The following is a 15,048-nucleotide window of genomic DNA, read 5'->3' as shown; positions in this document are numbered from 1 at the left end:
AACCCATAGAGCCCAGCTCCTAGCAGGGTGGCTGCTGTGAGGAGAAAAGGAGAACAAAAATAAGGAATACTGGGGTGCAGCCGTCTCATCAGTGTTGTGGGAACCCCACTGAGGATTTTGGCCAGGCTGAGGCCACCCCCTGGATGCATCTGGGAAACCAAACTCCCAAAGCATTCAAGGTCATGCCACTGACTGGCTAAGGTCATCCCAAAGGGGCAGGCTTCCCTGGGATGAGCTCGCAGGAGGAGTCCCCTGTCCCCCCACCCAGGGGAGGGAAAGCATTCCTACTACGTCGCACAGCAAGCACCTGTAGGGAGAGGTTACATCTGCCTGCCAGACAAGGTTGGGGGGACTCTCGGGCTGGGCAACAAGCGTGTCCCGTTCAAACACAGAGCCAGTACTTGACCCCAAGACTCCAGGGTCCGCGCTGTCTTCCCCTGTACTCTCCTGCCTCCTGGGTAACCTCCTGCTTTAGGATACGGAACAAGACAGACACTGTAAATGAAAGCCACTCTCGGGAGAGCCTCCAGAAGCTCACAGATGTGCGTGCGTGCTCATAATTTTTAAAAAGTACCTGGGCAGGGATGCCTGGATGGCTCAGCAGTTTAGCACCTGCCTTGAGCCCAGGGTATGTTTTTGGAGCCCTGGGATTGGAGTCCCGCATCGGAGCCTGCTTCTCCCTCTCCTCTCTTTCTGTGTCTCTCATTAATAAATAAAATCTTAAAAAAAAAAAAAAAGTACCTGGGCAGATGCAGTCCTAATGTTACTTTTCTTCTCCATTTTTCTTAAAATACATTGAGAAACACCACCAGTAAGGGTTAGTGGTCATCTGGGGCGCCTGGGAGGTTCAGTTGGTTGGACGGCCGACACTTGATTTCGGCTCAGGTCATGATCTCGGGGTTGTGGGATCGAGCCCGTTGGGCTCCATGCTGAGCACAGAGTCTCCTTGAGATGCTCCCTCTCTCTCTGCCTCTCCCCTCGCCCTCGCCCTCTTTCTCTCAAATAAAGAACTTGAAAAAAAAAAAAAAGAATTAGCTATAACCCCACAATATAATATTACCAATGTCCTTCATTCCCAGGTAACTTTATGTAGAACCGGGGCGGGGAATTTGGACTGATGCTTCAGAAGTGCTTTGTGCTCGGCTCAAATGTGTTTTAAGTAGTTGGATCTGTTGCACAGCTCTGACTTTGGTCACTGAAAACTACTCTGAAAGCACAGCAGAATGTTTAAGGTGACATGTCTTACACTGGCCTCTGCTCCTGACAACTTTAATTTTCCGTCCGCATGTCCCCTTACTGTCCCCAGTCCCGGAGTCTAGCTGTCCTGGCCCTGGGGCCCCTCACACGGGCTGAGAGCTCCTGTGTCAGGCGTCTGCCCTAGCTTCCCCTCCTCCTGGACACAGGTTCCCACAGCCCCTGTGCGTTGTCTGTGCTTTGAGCCACTTCCCGGCCAGGCCTCTCTGCTGCTCCACTCTGCAACCTCCTCAGACCTGCCCCCGACACATCCCATGCCACGGCAGCAGTATTTCTCTCCAGGGCCCCGACCAGCCACATCCTTTCATGCTGTGTCCCTCCAGCAGCAGGTCATTGCCTAGAGAGGGCGGGGACCTCTGCTCTGCTCACTGCTGGGTTCCATCCCTGCGATGGGACACAGCTGCCACCTGGCACCTGGGGAGCCCGGGGTGTGTGTGGGGTTCCCTCAGGTCTCCCAGTGGGGTCCTCAGAGCCCAGCACGCACCACACCTCCAGGGCTGTCAGCTTCCCTGTCCCTCCTGGGGGGTGGCCAGCTCCCGCCTGGCACCCATGCAAGCTGCACTGTGTAGAGAATTTCTCTCGGTGCCCCCGCTCTGTCCCTGGACGACAGCAGCCTGGCATGCCCGCACCTCAAGAGGGTGTCCTTCCTGCATGCCTCACCTGCTCCCGATTTGTCACGATCTCACTGAAAGTCTGCAGAAACGTAGGGGTGTGTGCATGTGTGCAGGTGTGCATGCGTGTGTATGAAGAGTCCCCTGTGCCGGGGCTCCCAAGATTTCCAAGTGACCGTCCCAGGCCACAGTCAGCTTAATTATTCCAGGAGCTTTCGGCTGCTTTCTTCTGACATGCACCCAGGAAGGCTCCTCTCTTCTTGCAGCCCTGCCCAGGATAAAGGGAGCGGGGGGGCCTGTCTCTCCTAAGACAGGCTTGTCTCTTTGTGGATTTTAGTTCATCATACGACTTTGCAACCTCAGCTCCAGGGTGGGTTTAAAATAGCCGTGCTCTGATAGCTCACTGTCAGAGCAGGAATGACACTCCTGTGATTGTCTGCGTGGAAGCACAAGTCTTACCTCCGACTTTCACATATGATTAGATTCACAGGCGGGGTGAGGACGTGAGAGGAAAAGTGGAAACGGAAGACTGCAGGGCAAGCGCACTGGTTATAGGAACATAATGACAGGGGAGCCAGGCAGGGAATCAGAAGACACGAAAGTCATTTATCCATCAGGACTTTGATCACAGAAGTGGAGAGACACAAAAGCCACGAATGCAGGAATAAGCAATCCAGAACCTTTCCTGGACACTGAAAAGAACAATTATGAACTCTGTTCTCAGAAAAAGAGATCCGAGGGCAGTGTGAATTCCAAATACAGGAAGGACTTTTGATGCTGAGCTTCTAACATTAGAGGAACCATCAAAGATCTCTAATAAAACACTAGAAATGAGGGCGCCTGGGTGTTTCAGTTGGTTAAACATCTGTCATTTGGTTCAGGTCATGATCCAGGGTCCTGGGATGGAGCCCCACATTGAGCTCCCTGCTCAGCAAGGAGCCTGCTTCTCTTTTACCCTCTGCTCATGCTTTCTCCCTCAAATAAATAAATAAAATCTTTATAAAAAATTAAAAAAGAACACTGGAGGGCAGCCCTGGTGGCACAGCGGTTTAGCGCTGCTGCAGCCCAGGGTGTGATCCTGGAGACCCTGGATCGAGTCCCACGTTGGGTTCCCTGCATGGAGCCTGCTTCTCCCTCTGCCTGTGTCTCTGCCTCTCTCTCTCTCTGCATCTCTATGAATAAATAAATAAAATCTTTTAAAAAAATAAAAAATAAAAAAATAAAAAAGAACACTGGAGATGGCAGTGTGAGTGTTAATGACTGAGAGTCATGGAGTGAGACACCAGGTCACACTAAAGTATTCAGAGTTCTTGAATTTTGCTCTGAATTACACATCACATTTTGGATATATTATATTTAGAAAGGATACTATTGTTGTGTTTCATTATTTTAGAAGGCTACATTTTTATAGAAAAAAATAAGCTGTTTACTTTCGAATCCATTATTCCCGCCTACACGCCAGCACCATTCCTAAACGGCATCAGGGCTCCAGCAAAGAGGGAGTCCCACTCCCAGGTGCAAGTCTTACGAGTACAAACCTAGGAAGCGACAGTGAATCTTCCCAACTAGTAACAGAGGGGCAAACCCATGGGAGGTGTGGCCATAACAGTGCTCCAGGATTAGAGACGCTGTGGCCTCTGGTCAAATCCATTAATGGGAGCAGCATGCTGAACTCCTGTGCTTTCCAAAACTCGCTGTCCATAGATGGAGAGTGGGCCCTTGGAACCCAGCGCTGTTGCGGGGCTGCAAGTTCACTCTGCGTGGGAGGAGGCCACCTGTCCAGTGTTGTGTGGTTTGTGCTGATCAACTGATTCCTTAGTGTGAGCTACGTGGGAGAGTGTAAGTGCGGCTCCAGGGGGGGAGGCTGACTGAACACCAGGACCACAGCGAGGCTTCACTCATCCCTGTCCTAGGGCGAGGCCGGCACACATGTCCCCGACTGTGCCCTGAAGCCCACAAGAGACATAAGCCCAGTGGAGAGAAAGGATCTCCCCTCTGGTGAGCAGACCCTCATTTCCCCTTGGCACCGGGCAGTGGCCGATCCCTCCAAAATGCACAGTGTTGCAGACGGGTATGGTTTAAACTGCTCTGTTTTGGCAGGAAGAAGATTTGCTGAAAGAGTTTGACTGTATGTCTCCTTGAGCTGGTTGGCTCAGGAAATGATCTCAAGGACTCTTACAAGCTATATGCAGCACCTGGGGACTCAGGGAAGATGCGAGGCAGCAGAGAGCCTTCGCCAGGCCAGTGGCTGGATCTGGAGGCAGCAGGAGAGAACCAAACAGTTGAGCCAAGGAAAGGCTCTTGTCCTGAGCTGTGAGCTCACGGCCACACCTCAGCTACAACCACCTGAGTCTAAATCGCTGGTTATCGGGGCACCTGGGTGGCTCAGTGGTTGAGACTCTGCCTTTGGCTCAGGTCATGATCCTGGGGCCCTGGGATCGAGACCCGCATTGGGCTTCCCACAGGGAGCCTGCTTCTCCCTCTGCCCATGTCTCTGCCTCTCTCTCTGTGTCTCATGAATAAGTAAATAAAATCTTGAAAAAATAAAAATAAATTGTGTGTTATCAACTCATCGATAATGTTCACTGTGAACTCTGGGCCCAGGGGTGGTGTACTAGTGGTCAGTTTGTCTTTTCATCTGCTGACACTCACCTTGCCCCACGGCAGGCTAGGTGTGTATCAGGAGGGGAGTCTGGTGGGCAACTTGCTCAGACTCCAATTCAACCTGTATTTACTGTGCTCCTCCTCTGCAGCACCATCTGCACTCAGCACTTCCGTATCTGTTACCTAATTTGCTCCATGTGCCTGAAAGGGGGGGCTCAGGGGCCCAGGTTCTGCGTGCTGCAGGTCTGACACATGTGTGACGTGTGTAACAGGGCAGAGCAACAGACGTCAAATGCTGTTTGAGGAGAGATACTTGCTTTTGAAAATGATTAATAATGTCAAGGAGGTCACCATTCCAGAGTCAAATGTGCTATTTCCCTGAAATGTATTCACCTATAAAAACTGTGGCTCTTTTTTTTTTTTGTTGCTTTGTTTGTTTGTTTGTTTTTAACTGTGGCTCTTGACATACATACCATGAGTCCTTTTGAAAAGGATCTCACTTGAAATAACATTTTTACTGGAAACCAAAATACTTCACCGTGGAAGTAATGATTCTCTATATAAATGCCCTTAAGTGGCTTTCCACTAGAAAGAGGGTCGTTCAGGAAACATCCAGAAGAGCTTAGAAGTCACTGGAGACCTCACAAGGGACAAAGATCGCTTCACAGACATTTCCAACCAATACTTCCTGCTTAATGCGGCACAATGAGCCAGATTTTGAAGTCAGCTGGATCTGCATTCAGGTTGGGCAAGTCGCTTTACCTTTTACTTTCTTTCATCTACAGAATGAGACTAAAACCAGTGCAAGGTACAGGCCAGATCAGATAACGTGTGTCACAGAACGCCCAGCACAAGGTGATTCATTGATGTCATTTCTTTCTTCTTCCTAATTTCACCAACAAGAACCTACTCGTACTTCCAGGCTCTCTGCCTACCAGCCTCCTAACCATAACAGCATACAGCATATCAGCACTTAGTATTTTAACATTTATCTTTTTTTAAATTTTAACATTTATAAAAGATGAATGACCCCATGGCTTGGAGAGTGAACCATTTTCAGTAACGGGAAGATGCCTAACTTGAGTCGCCTTTACAGTGCAGAAGGCTTTAGAATCTAAAGTGTAGTGTCAAGCCCATCCACCAATAGGTGGTGCTGTTTACATGGTTCTTAAGTGACTGTGTTTTTTGTTTTTGTTTTTTTTTTAAATTAAATATCTATTCTTTCATTCGTGCCACAAATATTTATTGAACAGCTACTGTGTGCCAGGCCCTGTTCGAAGGGCTAGTGATACAAAGAGTAGTAAGTGACAGCCTCTGCCTTCCCAAAGCTCCAGGGAGGGCAAGCACATGTGTGGGCACCTGGCGAGTGGGGAGGGAGTTACAGGTAGAGCGAATGAGCAGGTACAAAGCAATCAGACAGGCAACTCAGACCAAAGGGCCAGGGCAGGCTTCCAGAGAAAGGGGCACCTGAGCTGGGTCTCAAAGAATTGGCTGGAGTTCCTCCAAATGTATCCAACCATCCACCCCCACCAAACTGCTCCAGACTCGCACACATGTCACTCAGGAGAAGGCGACAACCCTCCACTGACTAAGGGCTAGAAGGTGTAACTCATTAAGCTATATATTTGCTTGGGTGGGGCGGGAGATATATATATACATTTATAATTATATATATATAATATATGTATTATACATAATACAATATATATGTTATATATACAATACAATATGTACAATATATATAATATATAGTATTATATATAATACAATATATATAATCTATACATTGTACCTGTGCTTTATTTTATAATGCAATAACGTTTTTTTTTCCCAAAGATTTTTATTTATTTACTTATTTTAGAGAGAGAAAAAAAGAGCAGGGGGAGGGACAGGGGGAGACAGAGAATCTCAAGCAGATTCCATGCTGAGCATGGAGCCCAACATGGGGCTCAATCTCAGGATCCTGAGATCATGACCTGAGCCGAAACTAAGAGTTGATGCTTAATTGACTGAGCCACCCAGGTGCCACTATACGATAAAGATTTTTGTAAATATAGTATCTTCTTACTCATATTTGCATTTCCTTAATTAAGACTGGGTTTGATCACTGGGGTGCTAAGTGTGTGTTGAGTACCTATTGTGTACATTGTTCTGGATGTTGGGCTCATCCGACTGAATCAGAAGAACCTCGTTGGTGGGATCCCTGGGTGGCGCAGCGGTTTGGCGCCTGCCTTTGGCCCAGGGCGCGATCCTGGAGACCCGGGATCGAATCCCACGTCGGGCTCCCAGTGCATGGAGCCTGCTTCTCCCTCTGCCTATGTCTCTGCCTCTCTCTCTCTCTGTGACTATCATAAATAATAAATAAAAATTTAAATAAATAAATAAATAAATAAATAAATAAAAAGAAGAACCTCGTTGGTGCCTGATGGCCTCTAAAGTTCATTTGTCTAGATAAACGATGACCCACATCTAAAGGAACATTGTAAGAGTATATTTACTGACATAAAGACATGGCTGTATAACATGTGAAAAAGAAGGTCACAAATAGATTAAAGTTATACACTACATACACGCAGGACCCTAGAAATAAGTCTGGATGGACATGTTAATAACATGTTCTCTGAGTGGCAAGATTTTCATTTCCTCTTTTTTGGGCATCTGGATTTCCCAAGACCCACGTTACTCGTGTAATAAATCAATTATCTCAAAGAAAACAATTCTTGCTGGGGATAAGTGAGAGCTGGGGTTGGGGAGGTGTGAATATCAGGGCACATGAGAGGATGGGGAGCCAGCAGACGATGGGCCTTTGCACCCAGGCTGAGGACTAAGATTCAGATCACACTGTCAGTGATGCTGAGGTTAAAGAACAAATTTTTTTTTAAAGAAGTTTTCTTTTTAATTTTTTTAATTTTTATTTAAGAAGTTTTTTTTTTAAAGATTTTTATTTATTCATGATAGACAGAGAGAGAGAAAGAGAGAGAGGCAGAGACACAGGCAGAGGGAGAAGCAGGCTCCATCCAGGGAGCTGGATGTGGGACTCGATCCTGGGTCTCCAGGATCACACCCTGGGCTGAAGGCGGATGCTCAACCGCTGAGCCACCCAGGTGTCCCTAAAGAACAAATCTGAGCCCTGAGGACCCTTGGGGTGTTGCTGAAAAGACTATTTCATTCAACACTAGAGCTTTAGGAAGGATGGAGCTCAGAGTCTCCAGCTTAGGGTTCTGGACCCTACAGTCTGGATAAAATGGCTGGTACAGGTGTCCAGGGTGTTCAACACAAAAGAGCATCCGAAGGGGGCATTTTCACATCTTTGTGACTTTGAAGATTTTTTTCACATTTGTTGACTCAAGATGGGGAATTTAAGTGTGTGTTGTTCTTCTTCTTTTTAAAATAATAAATATGTGTTCTAACAAGGTTTCCAGCAGAGGGCTGAAGCATTTCCTGTTCTAACAAAATAAGCCCATTACAATAACATTTTGATGGAAACAAAATATCTTATTCCCAAAGTTGATATGTCACTCTAGTCAGAATTACAAGAGGGGCCCAGTTTCCTAACTGAAACATTTAATCAGTCTAGCAACATCTAGCATAAACCGTAAGCTAGGTAGTAGCTGTCTTTCTGTCTGACACAAAGCACTTTTTTTTAATTAAAAAAATCCCTACTGGATTAATATAGTGGCTACATTAGATAGCATAGGTCATTCATCAGAATGTTACTGTTGGCTTCCTATTTAAATTTAAAAAATACCTGATTATGGCACAAATCACTACATAACTATTATTATTTACCATCAATAATACATAGGGTAAATATTACACTGCCATATATTGCTTTTGTTTTTATAGAAGTTTTGTCAGTGCAAAGATTAAGTGCTATTGTTACAAGCAAAGTATTTTAAGGTGTTAAGCACTCAAGATAAGAGCCTTCAATGTCACAAAAACAACTGTCAAATCCAGTGACCATTTCCAAAGAAAATGAGATGCAGGCGCAGGAAGGCTGAAACTCATAAAAGAACACAGTTTCTACTGAAAGCAAAACATGCCATTATTTTTAAGTAGATTAGTCTATGTCGGAAAATGTGAATGTCGAGGACCTCAAAACCACTATTATTTTGTGTTCGACATTAAGATTTGTACGTGGTACACTGAAAAAAAAAAAGATTTGTACGTGGTATATGGAGTAGTTTATATCTGCTGTAATTATTATTGAGAATGATATATGCTGATGTGGGAGTGTTTTCCTTGAGCAAGAGGAGGCTTTTTCCAATTTTCGTAAAAGTGCCACATGCGCTAAAGACAGCTCTGCATATGGTGTGCGGTAATGTGAGCTCTGCAGCCAAGAGTCTGCGCTTCACACAAGTTACAGCACCGCCATGTGTGCATGACGTGCTTCTTGCACAAACCGGGACTGATCCAAAGTCACTCCTGTGCTCCGTCTCCCTCGCTTGCATCCTGGCGAGCTCGCCTGGGAATCGTGCACGGCCTACGGCCCCCGCTCATTCTGATGTGATGTGGACAACTGGGAGGATGTGTAATACTTTATTTCCTCCCCGAGTGCTTCTAGATCTTGCCAAAACTCAGGTTTGTACTCCCAGGACTGCATCACTCACATGAACATCAGCTAATGAACATCAGGCCAGAAAAAAAAGACTAGTTGCTTTAGACACCGTGGAACTCCCTTATAAAGCTCAGAGTTTCGGAAAGCCTCACAAATTATTTTCCTGGGCTCTGCTCACGTCTCGCTTTCTAGCAGCTGCCACCACCATGATGCCCATGATCCGGTGCCAAGCCTTGCGCTGGGTGTTTTCCTACCAGTCAGTTCGTTGATAAGATTCAAGGCGACTGGGCATGTGATCCCTAAGTCATCGAGGTAAGAGCGGAGGCTCGGAGAAGTTCTGTGGCAGAACTGGTTTACAAACCCAGACTTTTCTTTCACTCTGGAGCCCGTACCCTTTCCATTTTGTCTTGCCGCCCCCAGTAGCCAAACAAGACAAGCTCTGAAAATGAAGGACAGTGCCCTGGAACCATGGGCAGACATCAGAGTGATACAGGAGAGATCACACCGTCTTAGACTACTGAAGACCACGGTGTTTCAAAGAGGGCTATGGCAGGGCCACCTCCCTATACCTTTCCTCTGCACCCTTTAAGTCCTGGACACCAGGCTTTGGTCCTTGGGACTCCAGCTCTGCTTTGGTGCCAGGTCCACACCGCCCTGGAGGGGTGCTGCTCATAGGGGAACGGAGAAGAAGGAAGCAAAGAGTCAGGCAGAGACTGGATCACCAGCTTGACCTTCACTGCTACTGCTTCTCCCCGTCTCAGTTACTCTGCTATCATTCCCACAGAGCCCTCTAGGTATCTGCGAGGACCAGCAGTGACCTACGAGAGAAAGCAAGAACTTTCTATCTCAGGTGCATGCAGCTCAACTTGTTTCATGCTACACAGGCCTCAACTTACCCTGGGTCCTTATGAAACGAAGGATTTATTTTTCAATGGACACATTTCGTGACTTGAATTATTTTTAGAGAATGATCAGTAGATTTTCCCCCATCCCTCATTTCCAAATCAAAATGTCCTACTGTGGCATGAAAAACCAAACCAAACCAAACCAAACCAAATCCTCTGCAAATATCTTTTATGGAAAAGTTTACCCAGTACATTTATCAACGCCGTAGGATTTAAAAGATAAAACAGATCTGGAGTTTGCACAATACAGATTCTTTTTGGAAATACTTAATAAAAATCAGATGTGCACAGAAAGGAGCCAAGTTTTTAAGAACTGCCAAGATCTAGACATTTCAGGCCAACTTCCAGGCTTACCCTAAATTCAGAGAAGCCCCAAGGCCCCGCGGCATGACCCACTTACGCTGTACTGCCATCGTAGCCACACGGCTTTATTTCTAAGGTATTATGGTCCAATTAGCATAATCTTCTGATAAGAAGTACTAACAGTCTAAATTAGAAGACAGAAGCCCATGTCAGTGGTCTCTGAGACTGCTAATCGACCGTGGCTCTAACCTGCTACAGATATAAGAGGAGCCTGCATCTTTTCTACAAAAGATATCTTTTAGGAATAGAACTGAAAAAGAACTTAAGCTTCCTTTCAGGACTGAATCAGGGTGGATTTACAAACTTGGAATTTTTACAGCCTGTGGGTTGGAGTCGATTGCTTTATGACTAAGCCTTCTCCTTACATAAACATTTGGGGGGAAGAAAAGCCATGTTTAGCCTGTGAAGCTGAAATTCCTTCCTCAGCCTTGCTCAATAGAGAGAGAGTAAAATTAAAGCATAATGTTTAAAAAGAGAGAATAGAGGACAACATCAGGTATCTGCTCAAACCGATCTCCTGTACCCGCGCATTCACCGGCGTAAAACAGGCCATGGAAACGCCAACAATTAGCTTTCGCTTATAAAAGGTTACTATTAGTTGTGCAGGTGTTTACCATAATCCGTTATAAATTAATCTCAAAGGGAAGATTCAAAATTAGAAGTAAGCATTATTTCCTGAAACCAGAAAGAAATGACCCTATTTCTGGGGTCAGCTCAGTATTAAAAATGGTTTCTGACAAATTGTAAAACTTCAGCCTTTCACCCAGTCAACCTTGGGAAGTACTGTTGACAAAGGTCAACAGCCCAAGGAAATCAATTTCAAAATGGCAGCAGAAAGTACTGGAAGTATAAAGGGTGCTGTACGGAAATTCAGAGTGGCTTCCCAAATTCCATGGATTTGGTGCTAAGCGAATTCTCAGGAACTATTTCTGTCTGTGTCAGGGTGCTGGGATTGCAAGTTATCACCTTCCACTTGGACCGGGACTGGTGGGAACGATGGCCAGTGGCCACCACCTGCAATGCTCTCAGGAGAAGGCCTGTCCCCTGGGGAGAGCTCGTAGCTCATGTGCATATGACGGGGTCTTCTGATTCGCCTCTGGGGAAAAGAGGTAGCAAAGCATCCGAATAGCAGGACCAGCAGAGAAGATGCCCCTTACCTCTCACTGTTCTTTTTGCCACTGGAGGAACTGCTGGTGGATCCCGTGCGGTTTCGGTTTCCTTTGGAATCCCCGTAGCTTTCCCTTCGGCCGCCAGGAGATACTCGCTCGGAGGAGCTGGTCCTCTTGATGGTACTACAGCGAGATGTAAATGACAGTGAAATTCTCAACAGAGTGATTTTATTTTATTTTACTGCTGAGTATAAAAATACATTACGGAGGACATCATACTTCCGCATGGATATGGAAGAGATTGGCTCTACGTTCCTAACTATAGAATGTCTGTCGGTCTCCGTCTCTGTGTGTACGTCCGTATGTGTTCCTAACTGGAGAATGTCACTTGGGACCAACACCTCTGCTAGTTGCCTTTGGAACTGCGGCAATTGGTACAGTTCAAAGTCACAGCAGAACCTGAGAGGGAAGATCTCCAACAACCCCATCTTAGAGACTCCAGCGGCTTCACAGGAAATATCCTGCCCTGGAGCGGGCTCCAGTCTCAAACAGTGGTGTTTAACCCGGGGTGACGCCCCCAGAGGACATCTGGTGACATCTGGAGACACTTTTGATTGGCACCGCTGGGGGTAGGGGGCTGCTCCTGGCATCCAGTGGGTAGAGAGGATCCAGGGATGCTGCTAAACATCTACAACTCCCAGGATACCCTCACGACAGAGAACAATCCAGCCCCCAGAGTCAGTAGTGCTGAAATTGAGGAACTCTGGCCTAAACTCTGTCCCACACGTGGGACAAATGCACACAGGACGCCACTGGTGATGACAGCAACATTCCACCCCAGGTACTATGCCTCTGTTTGGAGGTAGCACCCATACTTGCATGGGGAACTACCAGGGGGAACTAGACTGGTTGGGGGCCTGGGGGCAGTGTCTGGGAAGGCTTCCTGAAGACTGTGAGTGTCTGGGAGAGATGAAATGAATGGCTTGAGTGTGTTGTGATTACACGGTAGGGAAGAGACTGTTCTAGGAAGAAGGATGGCCCATGCGGCATTAAGGGGTGAGTGAGCCAGGGCAGGGGCTGCAGGTACACTGTGCCGCTCCTGGACTACATACGTGTATTACAGGCAGCCCTGCTACGTTTTATCCTCCTCGCTAGGCCATACATCTCTTGGGACCCTCTCTCATTGATCGTTCTTAGGTACTTCGAGAGCCTGGTAAAGAAGCGTGATACTTATTCAATGAAAAAGATACTTATTCCATGAAGCAGTAAACGGGAATGTCACACTGTGCAGCTGTCACAGGAAGAGATCCGAGGTGCTCTAAGGTAGCACCTGCTCTGCAAGAAGGAAGGAGAGGGCAGGCTGGCGGTGCCAGTCCAGGGCTGGGGCTGTGGGTGGAGGGCCTGCCCTGGGGGCGTGGGAAGGGGCGGCAGAGAAGGCTGGAGAGGCGGGAGGAGGAAGCCAGGAGAGAGGGGCCAAAGGCGGGAAGAAGTGGGGTGTGGCCAGCGCAGGGGGTGCAGGAGAGGATGGGAATGAGAGAGGAGTGCCTGGTGGCCCGCCGCGCGGAGCACGGCCCCAGGGAGGGTGCACGTCAGACCACACTTCAGCCAGGAGGACACGGGAGCCGAGGGACCTGAGACCAAGGCTCTGCTCCTGGGAGGCGTGGGGTGGTCGGAGCCCCCCTTCCTCCTAATGACACAGAGTAGCCCCCACTCACTCTCCTTCCCCATCCTCGCCCCCATCCCTCGGCCGGCTTCAGCCCCTTTCCCTTGGAACCACCCATCACTCCGCAAAGAGTCTCTTAGCATGTTTTTAAAAACTGAATGGTGTATCAGCTTTTGAAAAGCCCTCTCGCGCTCTGGGTGAGCGAACACAAATAAAGTGACCATGATCGTGATGACAGGAACATGCTTTCTGCACAGGCTTTTCGGTAGCTGAGGAAGCTCTGGCTTTACAGCACCAGGACCTCACAACCGGGATCTGGACGGGCATGCCTTAAGGTCAGAACGTGCATTTTTAGAACGCTCAATTTGGGGACAAGGAAATTACAGATCTTAGGAGAGCATTGCATTTCGGAAATTTGGGACTGAGGTCTAAAAATGATAGAAAGCTTTGTGCTTAAAGTCCAATCTCTTCCAGAGACGAGAAAGAGCATGCTGGTTTAATTTCGTGGGCTCTTTCCCTGCCAAGCATCCAGCGTGGGGCCCGGAGGCGCGCTGCCTGGCCCCTGGCGGCCCCCTGGGAAAGGAGCGGCCGCCGGCCCAGAGCGTCACCCACACCGTATCCCTTAGGGAAGTTCATGGCAAGTTCACAGCAACTTAGAGACTTGTATTAAACACTCGTACAGAGCTGAAGAACTCTGACTGCTAATCAGTTATACCCGACATGAACCGACTTTTCTAATAACGCTGGGCTTGGCGGCTGGAAGAGCTACCAGGGGACACCAGTGATGGAAACATGGAAGTAGCAGGTGGCAGTGATGGGCCACAGATGCTAAGAACTTCATGGCTGGCATCTGTTATTCAATCTAGTCCCCTGAAAAGCATTGTTATTGCCCTTATACAGATGAGGACACAAATCCAGGATGCAGCAGCTAGTCTGGGGTTACTTCGCTTCTTGTTCTCTCTGCTGGGCCTCCCACTCAGGATCGTGTACAGTTCATGAGACACCCACGCACGCGGGTGTGAGGGCCTGCTGAATGTCTAAAAATTCAACAAACATCAATATTTAATATGGTTACAGGATGTAAGGCTCTACCAACTGAAGAGCTTTATACTGGGTGTTTACAGAACCTAATGCTCCTGGGCTAGAAAATAAATCTAAGTACCCCTCACCTGTGTGCCCATCTATTTAGTCTGCATGCAGCCAGGAGACTCGCAGACCTATGTAATCTACGTGTAAGAGGCCCAGAGACAAAGTGGAATAAACCGAGAGCGACAACAAAAGGGTGGAAAAATATTTTGGTAAGCTTCAATAAACAATAGAACACACACCACACATCAAAATGGAAAATGTGGGATCCCTAGGTGGCGCAGCGGTTTGGCGCCTGCCTTTGGCCCAGGGCGCGATCTTGGAGATCCAGGATCGAATCCCACGTCAGGCTCCCGGTGCATGGAGCCTGCTTCTCCCTCTGCCTGTGTCTCTGCCTCTCTCTCTCTCACTGTGTGCCTATCATGAATAAAAAAAAAAAAAAAAAAAATTCAAAATGGAAAATGTTTCTGTCTGCATCCACAGACTTGGATATAGCTCTTCCCAGATATTTGTCATTTGCACATTTGCATTAAAATGTTAAGCTTTTTTTTTTTTTAAAAGTACTATTGTTGTATACATAGAAAAAAAAACAAGATATTTCCTTTTGAGAGCCAAAAGCTCTTATGAATTAAAGAGGATTTACCAAGACTCAAAGTGAAGGACACAAAATAAAGCTTGAAGACCAGACATTCACAGGATCAAGGGCAGCTGGAAGGAGTAATACTGTATACTCACTGCGAGAAGCCTCCTTCAATAACCAGCAGGGAATATCAAAGAAGTTATGTTCCCTCTGGACAGCAAGGGAAAAATACTGCTCTTCATCTTGAAAGTGGTGGAAGAACTGGTTTTTGTGAGACCGTATAGTAATGGGAGTACATTTTTTAGCACTTACAGC

General features: G+C 47.2%; 1 protein-coding gene across 5 annotated transcripts in view; it reads right to left on the bottom strand.

Annotated features, from left to right (window-relative positions):
- EML1 (EMAP like 1) overlaps positions 1-15,048 on the bottom strand; it is a 212,469-nt gene that overhangs the window by 38,934 nt on the left and 158,487 nt on the right. For all 5 annotated transcript variants that reach the window (XM_025442903.3, XM_035720075.2, XM_025442902.3 and 2 more), the window contains one exon: positions 11,453-11,587. In XM_025442903.3, the coding sequence (XP_025298688.3) occupies positions 11,453-11,587 (135 nt within the window). The remainder of the gene's footprint in view (positions 1-11,452; positions 11,588-15,048) is intronic.

This window comes from Canis lupus, chromosome 8 (genome assembly GCF_003254725.2).
Source record: "Canis lupus dingo isolate Sandy chromosome 8, ASM325472v2, whole genome shotgun sequence".
NCBI classification, from domain to species: Eukaryota; Metazoa; Chordata; class Mammalia; order Carnivora; family Canidae; genus Canis; species Canis lupus.
This window is presented reverse-complemented; position numbering and strand designations above follow the sequence as displayed.